Source organism: Lipophrys pholis (assembly GCF_963383615.2).
Source record: "Lipophrys pholis genome assembly, chromosome: 4".
Taxonomy (NCBI): domain Eukaryota; kingdom Metazoa; phylum Chordata; class Actinopteri; order Blenniiformes; family Blenniidae; genus Lipophrys; species Lipophrys pholis.
In genome coordinates this window covers 7,490,485-7,514,286 of record NC_137637.1, presented here as the reverse complement: position 1 = coordinate 7,514,286, position 23,802 = coordinate 7,490,485, and the positions used below count along the sequence as shown (strand labels likewise).

The window sequence follows — 23,802 nt, the reverse complement described above, 5'->3', positions numbered from 1 at the left end:
TGAGAATTCAGTTAAAAAAGTTGAATAAGGTCCAGGAGGACGATAAATGATTACAAATTCTACAGAATTTACTATTTTATTTGACGGGTGTCGCACGGTCATGTATTTAATTTTTTTGCCTTGATTTTGTCTAGTTTCACACTTGATACGAATTAAGTTTTTGTGGTCATTAGAAGTTGTTTTCCTAGGTTTAGATAGTTTTATACTTGTGGTGGTCCGAGGGATAGACACAGTCTCTATGGGATGTTTGACTAAGTTAGCTATGGTTGGTGACTGCCGAGAGGGAAACTCAGAGAGGCGTGTAGGACTGCGACTCTGTTGCCTGGTCCCCATTCTGGTGCATCAGGATGGAGGAGCTAAGCTTTTAACTATGTTTCTAGATAAGAGGTACGCTCCATCCAACGTGGGATGGATGCCGTCCCTCCTGATGAGACCAGGCTTGCCCCAGAAGGACTTCCAATTATTAATGAAGCCTACCGAGTTACTGGGACACCACCCTGACAGCCAGCGGTTAAAAGATGACGTGCGGCTAAACATCTCGTCACTGATGAGGTTTGGGAGGGGGCCAGAGAAAACTACTTCGTCTGAAATGGTCCACGCGTATGTACACACTGACTCTACGTTAGCTTTGAGGACCTCAGACTTCTTCAGGCGAACGTCGTTTCCACCGCAGTGGATTACAATCCGTTTAAATCTCCGTTTACTCTTGGTCATTAGGTTTAGCTGGGACTCAATGTCGCCTGCTCTGGCCCCAGGCAGGCAGCTAACTGTGGCCGCTGGTTGTCCTAGGTTAACGTGTCTCACTATTGAGGAGCCAATAACCAGCGTGTCCTTCTCAACCAGCGTGCTGCTGAGTGGGGCAAACATATTGGAGACCCTGCGGGGTGTTGCGGGGGTGTCCGGTAGACTTCTTGCTGCTACGTTTACCCCTGGTAGTCACCCAAACGCCCTGTTCCCCCGGCTCCCATAAAGACACACCAAGATCACCGTGGGAGTAACTTTGCCAGGAAAGAAGCCCTAGGTCAGAGAGCACCAGGTCCCACACGTTCAACCATACCTCAAGCCCCGTTTAGATCACACTTCAAGTGAAAACTAATTGATTTTGCATTTTCATTTTAGAAAAGTTTCATATTTACATGGCAACATTTTGAAAACGATGTCTGTTTACACGGCAACAGCAAAAATGCTAAAAACTATATAGCTTTCATGTTGGGCCACTAGTGGGTGCTGATGGTTTATTCTTGTTTTTGTAACCACACAGACATGCGTGCAGAGAGTATATCAATGGCGAGTCATTACAGGCTGGTTGATGCCATTATTGTTATTGTCCATGTACTTGCACATGTGCAGAAGAACTATTGACTATGACTGTGATGAGTACAGCAGTGGCAACATTTCTGCAGTCAACAAGTAAATGGGCCCCGAATGTATCCAGAAAGTATTGTACATCTTTCAGAACTCCCAGGATGCAGTTCGGTTAATGGTAATCCCCACGCATTCTTGTGAATTTACAGTGTCTCACAGATGGATTGTGTATTTTTCAGTGTTTGAAAGATAATTCTGCCACACTCTCAATGGCAAATAGCATGTATAGATGACTGGTGGCCTGTGAGCCACATGAAGCCTCAAACCTTTTCTCTGTGGCCCTCAAGCACATTTAGGCCCCGTTTACACGACAACGAATACGAGTGTAAGAGTGAGAAACTTTCGTCACTTTTCGGGGGTCCGTTTAAATGACACCGGTGTGCGGATACAGTGGCCTGTGGTGATAAACGCAAACTGCTGTGTCTTCAGTTTCCTTTGCATGCTGAGGTGTTTCTCCTTTCGCACCAGAAGTTACACAGCTCAGTTAACAATAGCATGAAGTAGGTGGCCTGGGCTAGACTTCAGCAGATAAGGCTTGTTTCAGTCTGTTACAGCTCCCAGGCTGTATGGCCTTGCCTCCGCCCCTGTGTGTGTGTGTGTGTGTGTGTGTGTGTGTGTGTGTGTGTGTGTGTGTGTGTGTGTGTGTGTGTGTGTGTGTGTGTGTGTGTGTGTGTGTGTGTGTGTGTGTGTGTGTGTGTGTGTGGGTGTGTGTGTGCTGATTGACAGGAAGTATCCTCACCGGCTTCCTCCTCCTCCTATCCTAATGTGGAGCACTCTGATTGGAGGATAACTGCTGATTGGCTCAACGCCGCCCACCAGCTGAAAACATTTAACCAGCCCCAGCAGACTCCTGGGGGTGGCTGATGCAGGAGGTGTCTGTTCAGTCTGCCCCAAGAAGCTTGGTGTGTGTTTTGAGTGCAGTGTGATCTTTTGAACTCGGCTCCACTCTAACCTTTTGATATCCTCGTTTGAGTTAAACTTTGGTCAACAGGACCCATTACAAAGCTTGGTGATGGCACCAGCTGTATTGTTTTTGTGTTAATTAGGTGTTTTTTTTCCCATTTTCCCAGGAAAATTGTTAAAGCTGACCCAGAGGGAAAAGCTGCTAGTGTGATAGTCTTGCGAAATTTTGTTGCACTTCCAAGCTCATACGTGCACATTTTTGCAGGCAAGTGATTTGGGAAACTTTGCCAGCGTCCAGAGGTCAGCTCCAAACTGCTGCACAGATTTGCTCTGTGAATACTGCAAAGTAATTAAAAATAAGTCAATGAACGATCCCTAGCTGAACCGCCTTCACCCACATAAAGAGCGAGAGGGTCAGTTGTTGAGCCGATAAATCACAGCAGGCGCTTCATCTGACCTCTAAATAATGAAAAATATGTTGCAGAGCTAAAAACAAACCTGGTGTAGGAGGTTATTGAAGCGCTTTCTTCACAAATCACATCCAAACCTGTGAGACAGTCTTGAAAGGAGGATTAAAGGAGAGACTGGATAGATGAGGGGTTCTTTTAGGTGAGAGATTGCAGCTGCATTTCAAGCTGTAATGTGGTACTGAAGATTATGGTGCTTTTCATCCTTCATTTCAAACCTCTGTGAATGTACTGGAACACACAGCTTTTTGTTCATTTGCAGGATTTTCCCCCTTGCAGATTATCCTTCACAAGCTGAAACACACATGCCGATGCAGATCCGGCACTGCAGCAGCACCGTGCTGGAGAATCTATGAATGTATTTTTGTTGCTTTTTTGAGAATTTGTTGGTGGCAGTCTACTTGTAAACCTTTCTCTTTGAAAGAAAGTGTTTTACTTGGGTGATTCCAGATTCATTACAGCAGAGATGTTAAACTCATTTTAGTTCAGGAACCACATTAAATCCAGTTGGATCCTGAGTGGGCTGGGCCACTAAAATAGTGTCAATAACTGATAAATTCAAGCTTAAAAAATGTTGACTTACTGCCTAACAATTACTATGAAAAATAACTACAGTCTCAACATAAAGCCAATTTTAATGAAACCTTCTGGTGCAAAATACAGTGAATTTGTCCAAAAAACTTCTCCTATAACTGTTGCATTCTGGGTGTTTTCACAAACTCCCCCTGACAGCATGACTTTGAGGCTAGTTTGGTAGCAACAAGGTAGCTAGCTTTCATGGCAGCATCTCTGATATCTCAGCTCAGGTCCAAAACTCTTAAATCGTTTGGCCAAATCAGTGCCCCGTAGGAGCTGGTTTTGACCCGCAGGCCTCATGTTTGACACCCTTGGCATGAAATCTTTATGCAAAGGTTTTACTGCCTCTCCAATGTATTCTTTTTGAGCTTCAGACACACTGAGCCTTTACATACTGTGAATATGACAGTGCATGGTAAAAATTCAGGGCTGCAGAATTATTTGAACAGCTCTATTGTATAATTCTGTAAATATAAAATGATTGCAGGGAAATTTAGGTCATTTACAAAGCTACTGTTGTGTGGGCTGGGGGTGGGTGGTGATCGGGATGAGGGGCTTCCCTCCTGCCTCACTCCCTCTGGGTGGGCGTTGGGGGTGGCAGCCGCTGTGCCTCTGGGTCTCCGAGCTTGTGGCTGTTCTCTGCGGTCCTTCGGGTGTCTGGGTGTCGTATCCTGTGGCCTTGGGTGATGTCAGTCTACGGAGCCCCGTAATGCTTAGACCAGACTTCAGGACTCTTTTGGTAGCCCACACACACACACACAGGTGTGTCACTACCCTCCCTGGTCCAGAGTAAGCAAAGATACAGTGCAAACATTCACCTTCAGGTCGGACTGGCAATAGTCACGAGAAAAAAAAGACACCTATGATGATCACTGATTCTCCGAGAGTTTGGCGAGATGGAAATGTGAAACTGAGGTGTCAAAAAAAAAAAAAAATCTATATATATATATATATTTTTGAAATATTTACCAATTGTTTGGTGGTTTGGCTGGATTGAAGATTCTTCTGGGCTGGTTTTGGCTAGTGGGTCTTATGTTTGACACTCCTGCACTATACATATTGAAAATGTATCATCACAACTGAACTAGGTTGAAAGATCCAGACTTAGTCTCCTGTTTCACTACAGTTTTCCACAGTTTAACTGAGTGGTGTGTTTTATTGGACCGTGGCTGCCTGAGAGACACCCACATCCTTCAAACTCTGCACTGGAGTGGCGGCGCTTGCTGTTATGAAACCAGGGTCTCAAGGCTTCTTTCTCCCAACAAAAATTTGCTTGTGACGCCTACAGGCTTGATGAGTTTTCACTGGGGATCGCACTTCTCTGGCTTTCAGGAAATTACAAGTCTGCATCTGGATTTAGAGAGAAGACAAGTCTCATCTCCTGATGGTGGATGTTTCGGACTCCCTTTCCACACTGTGTGTAGTGCATTTTTTATGTCTTCCATCAGATACGGCCGTCATGTAGTTTCATCAGTTGCCATGGCAACAACCTAAGTGTGTGTTTAAATAGAACAAAAGCAACAAGCTGCTCTCTATATGGAAATGTCTCTTCTCAGTTTCCCGTCACAGCGAAGCAGAAAGAAGTGACGGAGGAGGCTGACACCCTAAGTGGACTCGTTCTTCTGTCTCTGCTGTCCGTCAAGTTTTCCAGATGATTGACCAGATTGAGGTTGCTTTCACTCCTAATGCCTGTTTCAGTTGAAACATACCCGGTTGTGGTCTTTGTGCATAAAAACAAACAAACTGACTGTACCTTTTAAAACGATATTTCATAAAATGATTACAGCCATGCTTCAAGGTGGTATCAACTATATATGTCAGGATGAGAAACCGTCACAACATGTAGAATTACTGCAGCATCTTTCCATCCTATACTTGTGAAAGAAAAACGGTCAGTGTCTCCATTACTCTTTATAGCAGCTACATCCAACAGCAGCTGCAGTACTTTGGAACCTGGAAAAGCCAGGACATCCTAGTTACTTCACTGGAAAGGTCAGAGCCACCTAGATGTTGTAATAATATTTCAATCCAACAGTTGCTGAATTTCACTTCACTGTACAGAACTTTATTTCATTACAAACATACAGAACTTACATTTCTTCTAATGCTGACTGCTATAGGATCTCTGAGCATGTACTACCAGGGTTGGCTCATTTACTCATGCTGCAGCAGTAACGTTCATTAATGCAGTTCAGTTCAGTTTTATTTCTAGAGTGCCACATGGTCATTTCAAGGTATTTCTACAGAGAAAAACCAGCTATTCCACATGAGCAAGCAGACGAGACAACGGAAAGTAAAAACTCACTTTTGACAGGAAGAAACCTGCAGAACCAGGCTCAGAGGACGAGACTTTCTGCTGTTCTGGTTGAGGTGCGGGGGTAGAACATGAAGACAGTCTGGGTTAGAATGTAACAGCAGCAGTGTTATATAGTTTATTTTTCCATTTGAAACGGTTGAGCTACCCCATAGAAACTGTTTATTTACCTTAGTTGTCAGTCCAGAATATTCTGAGAAATAATACAGGGAATAGATTTAAGATTTAAGAAGCTTTATTGTCATTGTGCAAATACAACGAAATTCCATTTGTTGCATCACTATTAGCAGCAGCAGCATGTCACATTCACATTTAAATAAATGTTGGCTCTTAGTGGCCCGTCGGAGGAGCCGGCTAGAGTAGATCTCCTCTAGGCGTGGTAGTGGGGATCCAATGATCCACTGAGCAGTCTTGATGACCCGCTGCAGTTGTTTCTTTTCGTTTGCAGTGCAGCTGGCGTACCACACCGTACAACCGTATGTGAGGACACTCTCTATTGAGCAGTGATAAAAGTTTTTCAGCAGAGGTGGAGGGAGTTTGTTCCTCCTCAGCATTCTCAGGAAAAAGAGTCGCTGTTGGGCCTTTTTAATGATGTGGGTGGTGTTCACAGTCCAACCCAGGTCCTCTGAGATGTGCAGTCCGAGGAACTTGAAGTTTTTGACCCGCTCTACTTCTTCCCCATTGATCCTTAGACCTGAATGTGGTGTGGTCCTTGACTTACGGAAGTCAATGATAAGTTATTTTGTCTTCCGGGTGTTGAGATTGAGGTAGTTGATTGAGGTGGTTGTCAACCTCTTTGAACTATATACCTTTATCAATATTACCATTAAAGAGACAAAGGTTGATTTGAGCGAGCCTAAATACAAAAGAGACTGCCAATTGTTATTATTACATTTTTCTCCAGTTCATCCTTCACTGCATATTTGTAATGGAGGTCTGAAAGGTTGGGTGTTTTTTTAAAATGGATCCTTGGAACATATCTGATATTTTACACTTTTTTCTTTCTTTTGTTAAATATCTTTTGGTCATGAAACAGAAGGATCATTCTGGGGTAGAAATTTAGGTTTCTTCTTTATGATTCAAACAAGAAGCTTGAACATAATGGATTGGAGATTCCTGTATATTTTTAAGGGAACTTGGTACCTAAGGTCCTTTTTAAACCACAATGTTTTCATGTGAACATGCTAAATTTCATTGCGTTTTGGGTGTCCGTTTGCTCAACAGTGCTTGGGGCCACTGAAAAGGCAACTTTCTAAAAACACCCGAATTGTCCCTAACTCCTTTACTATCGACTTTACCTTAACCCCGTGGATTTCGTCCTAAAGCAGTTAGTGAAAGGCGATCACGTTGGTGTGGCAGTCGGACAGCACTTTCACTTAGTGATGTCATAATAATGCAACGGCGGCGCAAATCAGTGACGTCCACCATGGTGGGGAAAGAACTACAAGTTTCTGAAAATGTACTACAAATAGCACATTTGGGTTTTAGATGATTTAAAGTTGTTCAAGGCAGATTATTGGTTTGGTAACTTAATCTGCTCCCTTTTTGCAACATTGTGAGTTTCCCTGAACGCTCGGATGAGCGGGTCCCTTTAAATGTTGTCGCCGCAAGGAATTGTGGGGCAGCATGAGCTCACCTCCTTTGATAAAGGATGCATCAGTGGTTCCTAAGCTAAAGGAGGCTCTAAAGGAAACAACGAGCCTCTTTTCCTTTGCTTATGGAGAATTCGGACAGTCTTTATCATGGCCGCCACACAAAACACTTCCGGGGTGAAGGTAAAGTCGATAGGAGGGACAATTCGGACGTACCTTCAGTCTCCATCTCTGTGTAGATGGCAGAAACGCTGCCACTGCACTTGCGCACCACAGCTGTAGTAACGAGCTGTTTTGCACATACTCAGTAGCTGGCCAATCAGAACAATGTTTCCACCATGGTGTTATGAGTCCCAGTCCATATTGTCCTGGACTCCCTGGACTTGGTAGTTTTATTTTGACAGTCACTGAAATAACAATCCAACTTCATCGTCTGTCCATTAGAATGTCATGGTGCTGCTCCCATTGTTAATGTTTAGAGCAGATTGTTCTCTGCTGCTTGTGAGTGTGGTTTCATTATAAAAACAACCAACAACACCCACTATTGGTCCAACATGAAAACTGCATTGTTTTCAGCGTTTCTTCCATTTCTGCATAAACTGAAACATGTTCAAAATGTTGCAGGGTAAACGCCAAACATTTTGGAAATGAAAACACAAAAACGATATTTTCGCTGGAAACATTGTCATGTTGTGTAAAACCATTTGTACCTAAAAATTCTAGGTTAAATTATGGAAATCAAACAAACCCACATGTTGGTATCCCTCATAAGTCCAACTCATACCAGGTGGGCTCCTGGTAGTTCCGGCCAAATCAGATGTTTAAGCTTTTCAGCAGGTCCTGAACTGATTGTGTCTTGTTCTTTCTTGTCGGGGTTGGTACTGTATTCAGTACATCCAGCTGAAATCATGAAGGTGCTGGGTTGACCTATTGCAGATTAGTGGCTCTGTGAAGTGTGATGCTCACTCCAACAACGTTTCAACTGCTTGGATTATCACATCAGTCCACTTTTGTTCTGGCTGACAGGTTCCAGAGTGTTGCCTTGCCACTATTGTCCTTCTTCAAAAAAGTCCTGCCACAGCTATTTGCAGGGCTCACAGTGCATCCGGTAATCACTTGAAGTGACGTATTAGAGATCCTTGAATGTCATCATTAAGGTTAGCTTGGAGGTGCTGTACTAACACAAACCATCCTGTAAATCTTGTTGGCCTAGTTTAGAAATACTTTCATGTTATTCCTTGACCACAAACATAGCTACTGGGGTCATTCCTCTGTGTCTTTCATCTTCCATCTCGGAAAGGCTGAATTGTAACTATTTTAAAGGCCTAAATATCATCATGGCGATCATCAAGAATGTATATGCTGCAGCTGCATATGTAAGCCAGATCCATAGCTGATGTTAAAGGCTTGTGCAGCACAATATGCCATCTTTTCTCTGACCACTAACTCTAGTGTGCCTCCATCTCCAATGTCACTGATGGCGAAGACTAACATTGATGGTCCTTTGACTGGCTAGCTTTGTTGTTTGGGGATGATGTGAGTGACACACTGGTGGAGACAGCAGCAGCTGACACCTGGTGTGTGAATCAATGTAAATCTGTCACAGGCGTCATCACAAACACACAATTTAAAACAATGCAAAGTATGAATGTAGCCTTAAGGCCGATTCATACTCCATAAGAACAAGAAGAAAGTTCAGCTGAAGAAATTTGGTTTGGCTTTGCCCACCGACCGGGTCAAACTATCTTGGTGCTGCACTGCCAAAGCTGCTGCACGCGCACATCCCATCTTGCTAATGACTGTATTAGTCATATTTTATTTATGTTTAGCAGGTAGCCTCACTACTATGTGAGCCTCACATCTCGTTAACATGTCGGAGGTTGGAGTTACGTGAACGCATCCCTCAGAGCTCTCAGGTCCTGCAGTTAAAACCTGCGGTTAAATCGGGACCAACATCACAGCCCAGACACAAACTTTCACTTTTATTAGTGAAACATTTCAGCAAAATGTATTTCTGAAAACAATTGAAGTGAGAAATAAGCTGTGCAGTTGAAAAGTTAAATGCTGCTTCACAGAAGTGTGCCTGCTGTGACAGGGCGTGGCCTACAAGTTCGACAGCTTCTTCTCAAAGTATGAACCCTCTTGCTGAACAAGCATTTGTACAAAAACAACCAACAGCACCCACTCATGGCCCAATATTCTAACGACATCATTTTCAGTGTTTCTGCCATGGCCGTATAAATTGACATTATTTTCAAAACTTTCCATGTAAAAGTTTCACTTGAAACGTTGTCAACGGAGCCAAAATGTTCTCCTGCCCAATTTTTAATTGGGAGATAAAAAACTGATTCTTTATCATGCAAGTAGGGTTCATTCTCATTGACTCATGTCACTCAACAGCTGGACTTTACGGTGAAGTGAGCTTTTGTTGCATTTTAATCATCGACATAAAAAAAAAAAAAGATTGTTAATGAAGAATAAATACTGTAATTGCTCACTGGTGGGCATATACAGTAGGATTTATTTGTGATGCATTCTTTATACAGGTTTTATATACAACTTATTATTTTAACAGCTCAGAACGTTAATACTCTATGCTCTAAGTTTATAGATAGATTGTTAATCCCCAAAGGGAAATTCCACTGTTCAGCAGCTCATCAAAAAAAAACATTAAAACATCAGCCACACTTCTATTCATATACCACTGCTAGTTAAATAAATTAAGAAAGTGCAAAAATAGTAGGTTTAAAATATACATTAAAAAAAATAGTTAGAATGGGATTTGAAATCTTTTAAAAAAAGTGTGTGTGTGTGGGTGTGTGTGTGTGTGTGTGTGTGAGAGATCAGGAGGCATTAAAAAGCCATCTTGCAGTGGGAAATAATGTATATATTTTTATAGCTAAACTTAATTTTCATCTCATTGCCAAAAACTAAAACATACCTGACAAGGTTTTCAGAAAGGATTGATTTCAGAATGTAAGTATGAGTAAATACAATCAGATAATGAGTTTTGTTGTAGTTTTTGTTGCCGTATTTCTTGTTCACAGTTTTGATTAATAAGAGATTAGCTCACGACTGCAGTTGGATCCACTTTAGTAATTTCAATTGTTCCACCTCACAGTGCCACATGTTATTACTGGCTGGACCCGAGCCTGTGCTTCAGGTTAGCTTTCTCAGTATTTGCATATTGATGCGTCTGCAATCGATGAGCAGAACAACCAACACACTGAGCTTCAACGCTCTTGGAGTCGACCATAAATGATGTTTATTGTCACTCAGGCAGAGGGAAGGTTGAGATGGCGCTAATCAGCGATGAGACATGATATGACATTAACATGCACTTCATTATGCTTCGTCTAACAAGCGAGGCGTTCAGTGGCTTTACATTTGGAGAAGGCCCCTGTGAGAACGGAGGGAGGTTAGCTACACAACCTAATTAAAAGTTTCAAGTCAGAGGCATGCTGATTGTAAATGACTTCAGATCACGCTGGTGGGCTTAGTGTTGATCTCAAGCTGTTCAAGCAGTTAATAAAAAGAAAATAAAAAAAAATATGTGGCGAACCAAATTGGTTACAGTTTGCAATTAATGCGCTCCGCGAGCCGCGGCGAGAACTTCCCCACCTCGCTAGCAAGCGCACGCCTGCTGGGGTCAGCCAATAGGAAGGCTGCCTCCGTTATTTGTTTTTCATCCTTTTTTATAAGCCATTATTAACAGCAAACAGAGCGATAAGCAATCATGGACGAGAAGGTATAAAGAAGAACGGCATCTCCTGAGAATAGCTTAACTGTTGCTATAGCAACCGATCTTCACACAACGAAATGGGGGGGGGTGTTGAAGGACAGTCTCCCTTTATCTTCGCCCTCTGTCCTTTATCCTCCGTCTGCCAGATGATCAAAGGTGTGACAGGTAGATAAAACATGGCGGTGAAATGGACAGGCAGCCGGGGGTGGGGGGGTTCAAAGGGTGGCGGTGGGGAGGGCTGGCAGTGCATCGGGCACTTTGAAAGAGATGTGAAGCCTGAAAAGGATAAGCTGCTGAGAGACTGCGTTAAACCACAGCTGGATAATTTAACAGCAGTTTTTTTTTTTTTACTTAATTCTCCTTCCTGTGACCTCAGAACACACTCATCTCTGGCAGTCATGACGGGTGTCACCCCCCCCCCCCCCCCCCCCCCCCCCCCCCCACCTGAGAGGCTCAGAGGGCTTTGATACGAGGTGCATTTAAGGTGATGGAGTCTGTGATGTAGTCAGAATTAGCCCAGCGAGGAGTGGTGGGTTTATTCCGGATGCTTCCTCCCACATTCCTGACAGACACGTTTCCCCTGCCGGGAAATGTACGTAGGCAGGAGAAGTGGGTTACAAGCAGGAAACGGAAAGCTCCTGAGGGATGACACGCTGAGAAAAAAAGACATCACAGCGATGAAGGGGAAGGAAACTTAAACACAAGAGGTGCTGAAGCACTTGTGTTTCACCGCACCACAGCTGCATGACGGAGCAGTTCCATCTGTGTGATGAGCTTCTAGAGTGAGCAATGGAGTGACACTAACCTATAGTAAAGGTTATGTAGCTGCAAAAGCAACAAGCTTTTATACATAAAGTAACAAGACAATCCACACGGAGAAATTTGCACTAGTCTATGTGGGAAGATAAGAACGGATGAAAGCTTTGTTTTCATGAGACCTGCAGCAGAATGAATGTAGCCAAATGGATGAATGCTTACCGAGGTGTCCACACGTGTTCACAGACACTTTTTGGAATGTTTGTAATAAAGCTCAAACCTGCAGTTTAAACTAATACTTTATTCCAGGCATTTAATCATGGTGTGATTTTTCACTCTGAGATCCCGTTTCCATGGCAATGTTTCAAATGAAAATGCTTCTTTTTTGCGTTTGCATTTCAGAAAGGTATTGTGTTGACACAGTGGAATTGTGAAGACAATGTGTGTTTACATAGACACCACAGAAACATTGAGAACAATGTAGTTTTGATATCAGACCACTAGAGGGTACTGTTGGTTGTTTTTGTAATGAAACCACACACATGCAGCAGAGAACAATGGGCCCTTGTTAGCCTCGGGTTCCCGATATATCCCAGACTGGCCAAAGAGCAGTCAGTGAGTAGTGAAAGGAGATGACCGAGTCAGCTTGTTGGGTGGTCTATGTCTTTTTGTTTTTATTTTCAAAGGTGCAAAATACAAAAAAGTGTAACAAAGTGCATTGGAGGATTCAGAAGTGTGGCTTCTCCAGCAGCAGAACCGAGAATATGGTCTTGTGAGCAGGGAAGAAATCTTCAAGGCTGAAGGATGGAAGTTAAATGTTGTTTCTTCAGAAAGTGCTAGTTATAATGCGTTCTTCTCTCTGAAGGAACTCAAGCGTGCAGTTTAAGCAGGACCTATCTCCACTCATGGCCAAGATAGAATTAGTTATGAATTGCTTAAACATTTAGATGATGTAGCATTGGAAAGAACACTGGCTTTGTTTAATAAAGTCTGGGAGGCAGGGGCATTACCTAAGGTGTGGAAACTCACTCTTGTAGTTCCTATCCTGAAACCATGAAAAGATCCCTCTTGCCCTTCATCTTATTGGCCGATAGCTTAAACAGCTGTTTTATGCAAAGTAATGGAACGAATGGTGACTTAGTCTATTTCCTTGAATCTACAGGTTTCTTTGCAAGCTATCAAAATGGGTTCAGAGTTGGTCGGAATACTATGGACTCTATTGCAGTATTAGATCAAGATGTCAAAAAAGCTATTATCAATAAAGAAGGTGTGATTGCTGTGTTTTGGGATATTAAAAAGGCATATGATTCAATGTGCAGTTCAAGATGCAGGTGTTAAGGGTAGGATGTTTTACTGGATTAAGGATTTTCTAAATTACAGATCCATTCAAGTTAAAATTGGGGGATGATCTCTCAGAAACTGCTGATATTAATGGAACTCCTCAAAGGGCATCTTTGGGCAAAAGAGGAAGATTCCTGCATTAAATAATTTGTATAATTGCCCATTAAAAAGAGTGAAAATATTTAAGTTTCTTGGCCTATGGATGGATGAAAGACTCGCATGGAAAGGGCACATAGGAAAAGTTGTCGGTAACTGTGAAAAGTCATAAATATTCTCTGTAGTTTGGCTGGAAGCGTTGGGTGCTGAAAGAGACATACTATGATTAGATGTATCATAGATAATGGTTGTGTGATTTTTGGTTCAGCTGCCAAATCTGCTCTCTATAAACTAGACTGATTTCAAACTAAAACCTTAAGAATCTGTAGTGGTTCCTTTAAAATAACTCCTATCCCTGCTTTACTTATTGAAATGGGGGAAATGCCATCGTAGATCATGAGGAAAAAATTGGGGCTTCAATATTGGGCCAAGCTATGTGGCACAAGGTGTAGTTCTGTTTCAAAGGTCTTTTTAGATGGTTCCGGGGCATTCCTGGGTAACAGAAAGAAGTCCTATTTAGTTCACCATATAAAGCATTTTGTGGGGGATTTTGGGTTGGAGTGTGGATAAAGTGGCTGTCTCTGATTGGTCGGTTGGTTTCTTCCTGAACCTGAGGTTCAGATATCTGTCCTTGAAGAAGGGAGAAATGGCCTCAGCAAAGATGTGAAGATGTGTCTGTGAATATTTTCATGAACCCATTAAACTGATTCAGACGATTCAAAGGATCTCGTTTCTGGGAAAACAAAAATTTGAGTTTTTGTTGCTGAGGAGGATCTGCTAACCAGCATCCGCATATCAAATAATATGTCTACTTTTTCTGCTGAACTTTTAGCAATTGAAAGAGCTTTGGACTGGGTACAGCATAATAAACCAAAGAACAGTGTCATGGTGGCTTTAGAAGAGGGTATTTCTAGAGCCCGCCCTGATTTGCTAATGGAGATCCTGCACTGCCTTTCAAGAATTGAAAGGCCAGGATGTTGTTGTATTTTATGGGTGCCAGGTCACTTGGTAACTGAGGGAAATTAAATTGCTGATAGATTAGTAAAAGAGTCCTTGAATAAAGAAAGAATAGAATTCAATGTACTACTGGGTAAAGGGGAATGGATTAGCATCTGCAATGAAACACACGAGACAATGTGGCAACAGGAATGGGATCAGGAGCGGAAAGATCAGCATTTGTATTCTGTGCAACCTTCAGTGAAACGTAAAAAGTGGAGGTTTACGCTGGGGAAGAGAGATGATGTTATTTTAACCAGGCTGAGATTGGGGCACTGCTGTCCGGCAAGTAGTTCATAAGTGATAGGTAAACATTGAATGGTTTGTGTGAGTGTGGGGAATCAGAGACAGTGGTTCATGTGTTATTTGTTTGTAAGTTATACTATTGCTATAGGCAGAAGTTGTTTGTAGATCTGTCTGATCTGGCTCTGGTGGTGTTCACCCTGAAAACGGTTTTAGAGTTAGGGGAAAAATCAGATTCTCTTGGGAAGGCAGTGTTAAAATTCCTCCAATACTCTGGGTAATATGAGAGCATGTGACTTGTTGGCCGGTGGAGGGTAGCATTATGCCGTACGGTATACAGCCTACTGGAATACTAGTAGAAAGAGAAGGAAAAGAAGAAGAAGAATCTTTTGTTGAGACACAGGTCTGAACGCAAGAGGAGAAGGTAAGAGAAAGCTTTATACTCACGCACTGCAAAACTCTCACCGACACCTTAAAACATTTAGCACATGCGCATCAACACCCACAAAAATAAGCCACTCTTATATCACATATATTGCACCATGCTCTATTAATTGTCATGTTGCCTCCACAGATGGGCTCCCTGACTGGTGACGCACCCCGACTGACCCTACAGCAAACAAAGCTTCCAATAAATACTTTTCATATTGACAACCATGTGCAATCTCTTTATGTGCAAAATGTTTCTTTATCCTTAAGGTGCTGTGTGTTATGGTGCTTTGTGAATATCTACAGTGCATTTGTTACAGCTCTAAACATTAACAATGGGAGTTCACGGATATTCTAGTGGTCAGACCACCAAGTTGGACTGTTATCACTGTGCCTGTCAAAACAAAACCACCAAGTCCAGGAGAATATGGATTGGGAGTCATGACACCACGGAGGAACATTGTTTTGATTAGCTGGCTACTGAGCATGTGCAGGACTACTAGTTACTATGGCCATGATGTGCATGTGCAGTCGAAGCATTTCTGCTGTCAGGTCTTCACTTGAAATGTTGTCGCGTAAACGAGGCCTCAAACTATAAATACTTTCAAATGTTGCAGAGGTCTTTGCTGTTGGCAATATTTTAGAGGCTTGTCATAAATTCAGTACTGCAATGTGCAGAATTAACCTCTGAAATGCTGTAGATTGTATCTTAAAGTAAGAATTCTCCAGAGATCTCATATGACCTCAGAAATTGAATGTCTGAAATGTTTCCATTGAAGTGTTCCTAGTATTTGCTTTGCTCTTGTTGTTACTGAATGTCGTAGCTGTGTGTAAACATTCTCTCCAGTAGCTCAGAAAATGCACACGCTGCACCCTGAAATCGATTCATGTCTTCATGCTCTGCCCTGCGTTGCTATATTAAATCTCTTCTGGCCTCATTCTGTGTTTTGCAGAGCTCTGCGTTGAGGCGCTGAACCATCAGCAGGAGAGCGGACTTTATCCTGGACTTTTGAACTAACCTGACACTCAGGCTCCTTCCCTCCCCTCCCCCGTCCAACACCGACCACCTCCTCCTCGTCTGGGAGGACCCACTTCTCCCACTCTTCTGTCTCTTCAGCACTGCCTTAATCAGCCCACCCCCGGAGCTTCGCATCGCCGGGGGTCCTCTCCCCTGATTGGACCTCCCCAGGGACTGCTGAAGCCATGGCGGTACCCGGTGCCCACGAGTTTCACTGGCAGAGCCTGGCACGGCTGCCCAGTGGACGAGTCTACCACACTCTGTCTGAAGTGGGGGGGCAGATGTATATGCTGGGGGGCTGCGATGCAGCGGGGAGGCCTTGCCCGACACTGGAGCTCTACTCCCCTGAGGTAAGACCTGCAGCAACCTGGATACGTTTCCTACTGGTATTGAAGGTAATTAAAGCAAATGTAGTGATTCAACCAGATCAAACTTTCTTTGAAGTATCAACAGCATCAGACAGCAGTGTAATCTCTGTTAATCCCACAATTTAGTTCACAATAAAGGATCAATGGAGCTATATCCTCAAGGGGCTTGAATTTGATTCATGTTGATCACCTGTGAGTCAGTGCCACAGTCAGTCACACACACTATTAAGCCCCATTTACACGTGAAAACGCTCAAGTCACGTAGTGTTTTGGGGTCCGTTACCACAACAATGATGCTCTACTGAAATCAAACTTTTGAAAAAGGCTCCCAAGGTTGAACTTTTTGAAGAGGCTCTGATTCCGTCGGTGTGTAGACAACTAAAACGCTGCTCCTGGTCCTGTGCTCCACAGCCATAGTAAACAGTTCTGCACATGCTCAGTAGCTGGACACTAAGAACAATGTTTCCTCTGTGGTGTCATGACTTCCACTCTACATCCTCCTGGACTTGGTAGTTTTAGTTTGACAGTCACTATAATAACAATCCAACTTGGTCGTCTGTCCACTAGAATGTTCTCCCATTGTTAATGTTTAGAGCCCATTGTACTCTGCTGCATGTTAACTACATAATTTGTAGCATTTCTGCCATTTCCATGTAAACGGAGATCATTTTCAAAACATTGCCATGTGAACACGAAGCGAAAACGGTAAAATTATACATTTTTACTAAAAACATTGTCATGTAAACGTGGCCTAAAACGACAAAAAAATCTTTCTGGGAAGAGGCCTCCCCCTGATCTCCAGATGTTTCTATTTGTTTTTACACAAGTCTGACACCACACATTGTTTTGAAAATCCTAATTTAACAGTAAAGTAAGGTTGACCTGTGTGACGTGTTGGTTGCAGGGGGACCGGTGGATCAGCCTGCCCCCCATGCCCACCCCTCGCGCCGGTGCGGCCGTGGCAGTGCTCGGGAAGCAGATCCTGGTGGTGGGCGGAGTGGGAGAGGACCAGAGCCCTCTGAAGGCAGTGGAGATGTACAACACGGAGGAGGGCCGGTGGAGGAAGAGGAGCACGCTGCGGGAGGCCTTGATGGGTGTCTGTATCACAGTGAAAGGTAACATATGGAATCAAATAGACTTTGAAATGCACCTGCACACTCAATCTGGAACAAACTGGTCTCGTTGATGTGAAACTAATCTCATACGAGAAGCCTAAGAGGTGTGGAGAATTAAAACATAATGAGCTGTTGGGACGATTCTCACTTTAACATTATTTATCTTTCATGTCTTAAAACCAGCATCCAGAAGAACAATCATTTATCCCCAGCTCTTCAGGCTACTTCAAAACACCCGTGACTCTCTCTGGATCTCTGTGAGCTCATGAAAACACCTGTTAGTAAAGATAACAGAATATTATTCATCATCCATCCATCCATTTTCTCTCGCTTATCTGTTTCCGGGTGGCGGGGGTGGCAGTCTGAGCACTGTCACCCAGATAACATTGCACCGATTAAGAACATTCTGTGAGTGGTGAGCTCACAGGAAGGTGGCGCCTGTCGTGGGACATAAACCCACTATCTTCAGATTGCGAGTCTCATGCTCTACCAACTGAGCTAGCAGAGGACTTTCATGGGCTGCAACTTGTACAGACGTAACTGTTACATGTTGAGTCTGTAAAAGTAAAGCACAATAAAATGGATTTATCAATCAACCAAATGTCCACGCTCATGCTTCAAAGTTATTAGAAACATCGAATAAATCTAAAGCAAAGCTTAAGACGTTCCTCTGGAGATGCTATATACCAGTGAGCGTCAACTTTAATGATTGTTATGGTCATAAAAATATAATCCTAAGTATAGGGGGGCAGAAACAGACACACACACACACACACACACACACACACACACACACACACACACACACACACACACACACACACACACACACACACACACACACACACACACACACACTTTATTTATATAGTACTTTTCTGAAACATAGTTACAAAGTTCTTTACAATAAAAACCACAATAAAAATTTACAGTAATAAAATACAGAGATCAGAAAAGAAACAATAACAACAAAAGAGCTTGAGATGATAAAAAATTAGTTTTAAGACTAGACTTAAAACAGGACAGTGAGTTTGCCTGACTGATTTCCTCCGGCAGGGAATTCCAGAGCCGGTGGATGATCCTTGTTTTAGAAACCATCAGTAGGCCCCTGCCAGAGGATCTCAGACAACGGTCTGGCTTATACAGACTTAACAAGTCTGATATAAGGAGGAGCCAGACCATTCAGGGCTTTAAAAATGAGCAGTAATATTTTAAAATCTATTCTAAAACTGACAGGCAGCCAGTGAAGTGCAGAGATGATATGTGAAATATGGTCACTCCTCATGGTGCCAGTTAAAAATCTGACAGCACCATTCTGCACTAGTTGCAGCCTTTGAATAATGTTTTTACTGATGCCCTAATAAAGGGCATTACAGTAATCAAGCCTGGATAAAATGAAGGCATGTATTACTTTCTCTAGGTCTGTTGGGAAGAGAAATGACCTGATCTTGGCTAGCTGTCTCAGCTGAGCAAAGCAGGATTGGACTGCCTTGGTCACCTGGCAGTCAAAGGACAGATCGAAGTCAAACATCACACATAAATTATGGGCCTCTTTACGAACATTGCTCGACAAGCTACCCAGACTGGAGCAGAGGTTGTTATAATCACTAGAACTAAAACTGGGTCCATTGTCGGCGATAAAAATGATTTTGGTTTTTGAGGCATTCAGTTGTAAAGTTTTCTGTCATCCAGTTTTTTACTTTCGCCAGGCAGGATAAGATAGGGGCAGTGTCTGTGGTGCCAGGCTTTAACTGGAAATATAATTGTGTCGTCCCCATAAAAATTGAAATTGACATTAAGGCTGGCAACATTTCCCCCTGGGGAAGCATGTATATAGAGAGTCCCAGGGGCCCAGGACAGGATTATATATATATATATATATAAAATGAAGTTTTAGATGTATTCCTGATTAGAGACCATAATTATAGAATATTTCCATTTCCAGGTTCAATTGTGGTTAAAACTCAGTATGCACTGATACCACTTTATTACAGGAGAAGTACTAACCTTTAGTATCTATACGAGTACTTATTAAATGCCGTAAAGCCTAATTCATACTCCATATGCAAACGATATGACAAGACTGTGCTTTGCCATTAGCCTCTTCCACACAGCCTTTGTGTCAACGCTACGTCCTTTCAAACAGCTTTGAAGGTTCCAGGATTTGAGCAAGTGTGCAGTACACATAGCACAGTGTGTAGCGTTTGTCTACACGGTGTGCTATGTGTACTGGAGACTGTAGACGAGGCACCACGCTCGTCGTTAATTAGTAAAATCCTCCTGATCAATTGAGCAGTTAAACAACAGAGCTACATCAGGCTAACTCTGCTGGTCCAAATGTCTCTGGTGATTAAGTTGCTGGTGTTGTACCAACATCTTTGTTCTGTTGATATTTTGTCAGAACATCATTTACAGTCCGTCTTACTTTTGTCATTCTCAATAATATTAAAGAATCATCATATTTTTTTAGTAACAACTGATTACTTGTAACACGTTACTATTTCCAAACCAGCAATCAGAATAAAGTTACTTTTCCAAGTCACTGTGTATTACTATTGTATTGTTGTCGGCAACTGGTGAAAGTAACTAATAAAGTTACTTGTAATCTAATTCAGTTACTTTCAAATGCAAGCAATCAGTAAAGTAACCGAGTCACTTTTCAAAGTAACATTAAACTTGCCTCACAATGAGAAGGTGGTGGGTTCAAATATTGCCCGGGACCTTTCTGTGTGGAGTATGCATGTTCCTCATTCCCCCAAAATTCCCCCAAAAAACATTCACCAGGTGAGCAAGACCCTTGGCCCCCCCTGAGCGCTGCTCTGTGTGTGCTCCCGATGGTTTAATTCGGGAAGGAATTCTCCCTCTGGGATTAATACAGTGCTATAAATTTTTATTTTTAAATGTTTTTAAAGTACTGTATTTTCCGGACTATGGAGCGCACCCACATAGGCTGCACCCACAAAATATTATTATTATTATATTTTTTTACATGCAGTATATTAGCCGCACCGGACTATAAGCCGCAGATATATACGTTGTGAAATGAGATATTTACACAGAAAGATTTTGTAAATGTTTATTTACATACCTTAATTATTTCCAAATGGTGTCTGTAACACGGCAGTAAAACGGCTGATCAAAACTATACAGAAAAGCGATTGATGTCTTTATTCATCTTCCTCCTGTGCACTGAAACCACTGAAGTCGTCTTCTTCAGAGTTGGAGTTGAAGAGCCTCAGAACATCTCCGTCACACACCTTTTCAGTCTCTCTGTCGGTGTCGCTCTCAATGTCACTTTCATCTAGAAGCAAAGTTACCTCTGAAGTTGTGCTGTTCTCTTCATGCAGCAGTCCAGCCTTTCGAAACCCTTTGGTGATTGTGGATTTTTTCACACTGCTCCACGCTGTTAGGATGCTCTTCGCATGCGACCAGTTTTTGTGAATGATTTCTCGCCGCTGGTCATCCAAGTCTCCCACTCATCTCGGCGTGCCGCTTTAAATGCGCGATTCACACTGATGTCGAGTGGCTGCAAAACTTTAGTTGTACCTCCAGGAATCACAGTGGGAATTGAGTGTGTTCTCTTGATGGCTGTTTTCACAGAATCTGTTAGATGGGCCTTCATACTGCCCAAAACAAGCAATGCTTTTTTCCAGTGAAAAAATCCTCCCGGGCGCTTACTGTAGCACCCTGTCAGCCATTCATTCATTAGGCTTTCTATCATCCTATGACTATGTCTTTCGGGAGTTTTTCTTTTGGCATAGTCATCTGCTTAAAAATCACCATTGGTGGAAGCTTTTGTCCGGATGCGGTGCACCTCAAAACACACATGAAATGCAGTTGTTTTCACCATAATGGATGATGCACCTGTCTTGTTAACAGTCCCAGTTAGAGGCAGGTCAAACGTCAAAGCTACTTCATCCATATTTATGATGTCGTCTGGTCTGATGGAATTCTAGGCTATTTTTGTTTCAATGAATTTGTGGAAATGTACAACTTTTTCCTCGTAGTCGGGAGGGAGCTGCTGACAGAGTCGTCCGCGCTCTGATGGACAGGCCTTTTCGTCTCATAAATCTGAAACACCATGACGGTCCACCTTTAAAATCTTCAATATCTATTTCGCTGGCGATTGTTTTGGCTTTCAGTCGGATCTGCACTGTGGATACACCTCGGCCGTCTGCTCTCTGTGTGTTCACCCAGTCCTCAAGAACATTTCCGAGTTCAGGCCATCTGCTTTTATGACCTCTGAAAACCTTTGTTGTCTTTTGGCATTGAATCAGTTCTTCACGCTGCCGTCTTCAACGTCTCACCATTGATTTATTAACGGCAAGCTTACGTGCAGCAGCTCTATTTCCTTCCTGGATAGACAGATCGATTGCTTTCAACTAAAAAGCTGCATCATATGCTTTTCATTGTGTGCTTTCCATGATGAGGGTGTGAAAAATATTTTGCGTGTCGTGTTGTGCTGCATTTTGCGTTGAGTGCGCCAAAAACTAGCGTCTTCTTCTTTGCATTGACCTCTTGCGTCTGTCTTGTTTTTTGCACTTCCTGCAAGAGCGCCCCCCGATGGCCGTTAGGGAAGAAAAATCCTAAGATTAGCTACATTGTTGTATAAGCCACAGGGTTCAAAGCGTGGGAAAAAAGTAGCGACTTATAGTCCGTAAAATACAGTACTTTTTCAAGGTAACTGTGGCAACACTGCTCTACCTGCTGATGACGTTGCTGACATCACGTCATACTCATTGGGTTGCAATGGTGAGCTTTATTGAGCACGAATACTCCAGACAGTGCACCTCTGCTGGAGTTAAAAGGTCTTTCTTCCTGTTATAACCTGTGAAACCAAGCATGGTAACTTTTGGTTAAATGTGCTTGAGGGCCACAGAGAAAAGGTTTGAGGCTTCATGTGGCTCTCAGGTCACCAGTCATCCATACCTGCTACTTGCCATTCAGAGTGTGGAAGAATTATCTTTCAAACACTGAAAATGCTAAATCAAAACTGTGAGACACTGTAAACTCACAAGAATGTGGGAGGATTACCATTTACCAAACTGAATCCTGGGAGTTTTGTAAAGTGGAAATAGAACCTGAAGACATGGAAACCTCTTTGATTTCATGTTGGAAACCAACTGCAAAGTAATTTGGTAAAAGGATAAACACATTTTATTAATAATTACCCATCTGTAAAGTGTGGAGAAGATAATCAGATTAAATGCACCCCACTGTGAGCGTCACATCAACACCTCGGCACACTTTAATTTTCCCCGAGAGGTCAGGTAAGTCCTCCTGTCTGCTGTCAGCCAAGCGACACTCCAGCTCTGATTTATTCTCATATTTTGCAGTCAGTGCGAGAAATATTTTCTTTCAGCAGCCTGGGATAAGTTTGTGTTTTAACGGTGCATCTGTCAGTGTCTCTATGGTACACAGATAGATGCTGTATATACACAGACTTATTGGTCGTAGACGTGCTCCACCGTGCTGCTCCGTCCATCTCCCTGACCGAGCTTCGATCCTCGGCCACAAACTCATTCCTGGCAGCCCAATAACACACAAATAGTCTGACAAAATAATCAATAGCACCAAATTAAAACAAATATGCTGCATTTGCATGGACAGTCACTCACAGAATTGATTACAGAAGCCAGTTTTATTGACATTTATGGAATCATTATTTTCCAGATATTAGATAATATCCAGGTAATGAGCTGCTTGCCTCTCCAAAATGAATATTAGGCATCTTGGAAACTTTTTCTCCTTGTTTGTTATTGGTTTGTAATGTGAATGCGCTGAAAAATGTGATTTTATACAAAAAACGCTTGAAAAATGAATAAAGTAAAGACACAATAAAAATGCAGATTTTCCCCCTGCAGCTCTTTCCTTCCTCGTTCTGATGATTAATGCGGCATTCTCTGGTGTTTCCACACTCACTCCCACTTCTATTCTCATGCTGGGGGTGTCAGGCCTGGGGAGCCAGACATGGAATGGTGTGCTTTTGTATTCTGCTGCTGTACTTTCTGTCCTCCGCATGTCTGTCACAGTCTCTTGCCTTGTCACAAGCAAACTTCTCATCCGTCTCTGCATGTAGCCTCGCAGACCTTCAGCGCTTCGCTGGATTGCTCTGCTGTCAGTGCTGTTTCCAGTAGCAGAACAGAATGTTGGAAGTTGTAAGGAAGTTTTCCATATCGTGTGGTTGAGCTCAGTGGCACCCGCCTTGAGGTCAGGTACCCGACGACGGGGGGAGCACCACAGATCCCGGGTGAGCTCCACGTATTTCTGTTGCAGGATTGTAAACATTTACAGGTGTCAAAGAAAATCATAATAAGACACTCTCTGGAAGTGGAACATGCCTTTTGCCTTCATTTTGAAGGCTCATGCTCTTGTTTGTTCATGAGCGTGGGTAATTCATGCTGTATTTAGTTTCACTGCAAGATTTTGGCAAATTGGAAATTGAAGAACGACGTTTTCAAGTCAAAGCGGAGCTTTTGTT

At 42.7% G+C, this 23,802-nt stretch overlaps 1 protein-coding gene across 4 annotated transcripts in view; it reads left to right on the top strand.

The window, feature by feature from the left end:
• The window catches only part of klhdc8a (kelch domain containing 8A), a 101,601-nt gene that overhangs the window by 35,116 nt on the left and 42,683 nt on the right, over positions 1-23,802 (top strand). For all 4 annotated transcript variants that reach the window (XM_080460956.1, XM_080460957.1, XM_080460954.1 and 1 more), the window contains 2 exons: positions 15,774-16,188; positions 17,111-17,321. In XM_080460956.1, coding sequence (XP_080317082.1) covers positions 16,024-16,188; positions 17,111-17,321 — 376 coding nt within the window. In that variant the 5' untranslated portion in view covers positions 15,774-16,023. The remainder of the gene's footprint in view (positions 1-15,773; positions 16,189-17,110; positions 17,322-23,802) is intronic.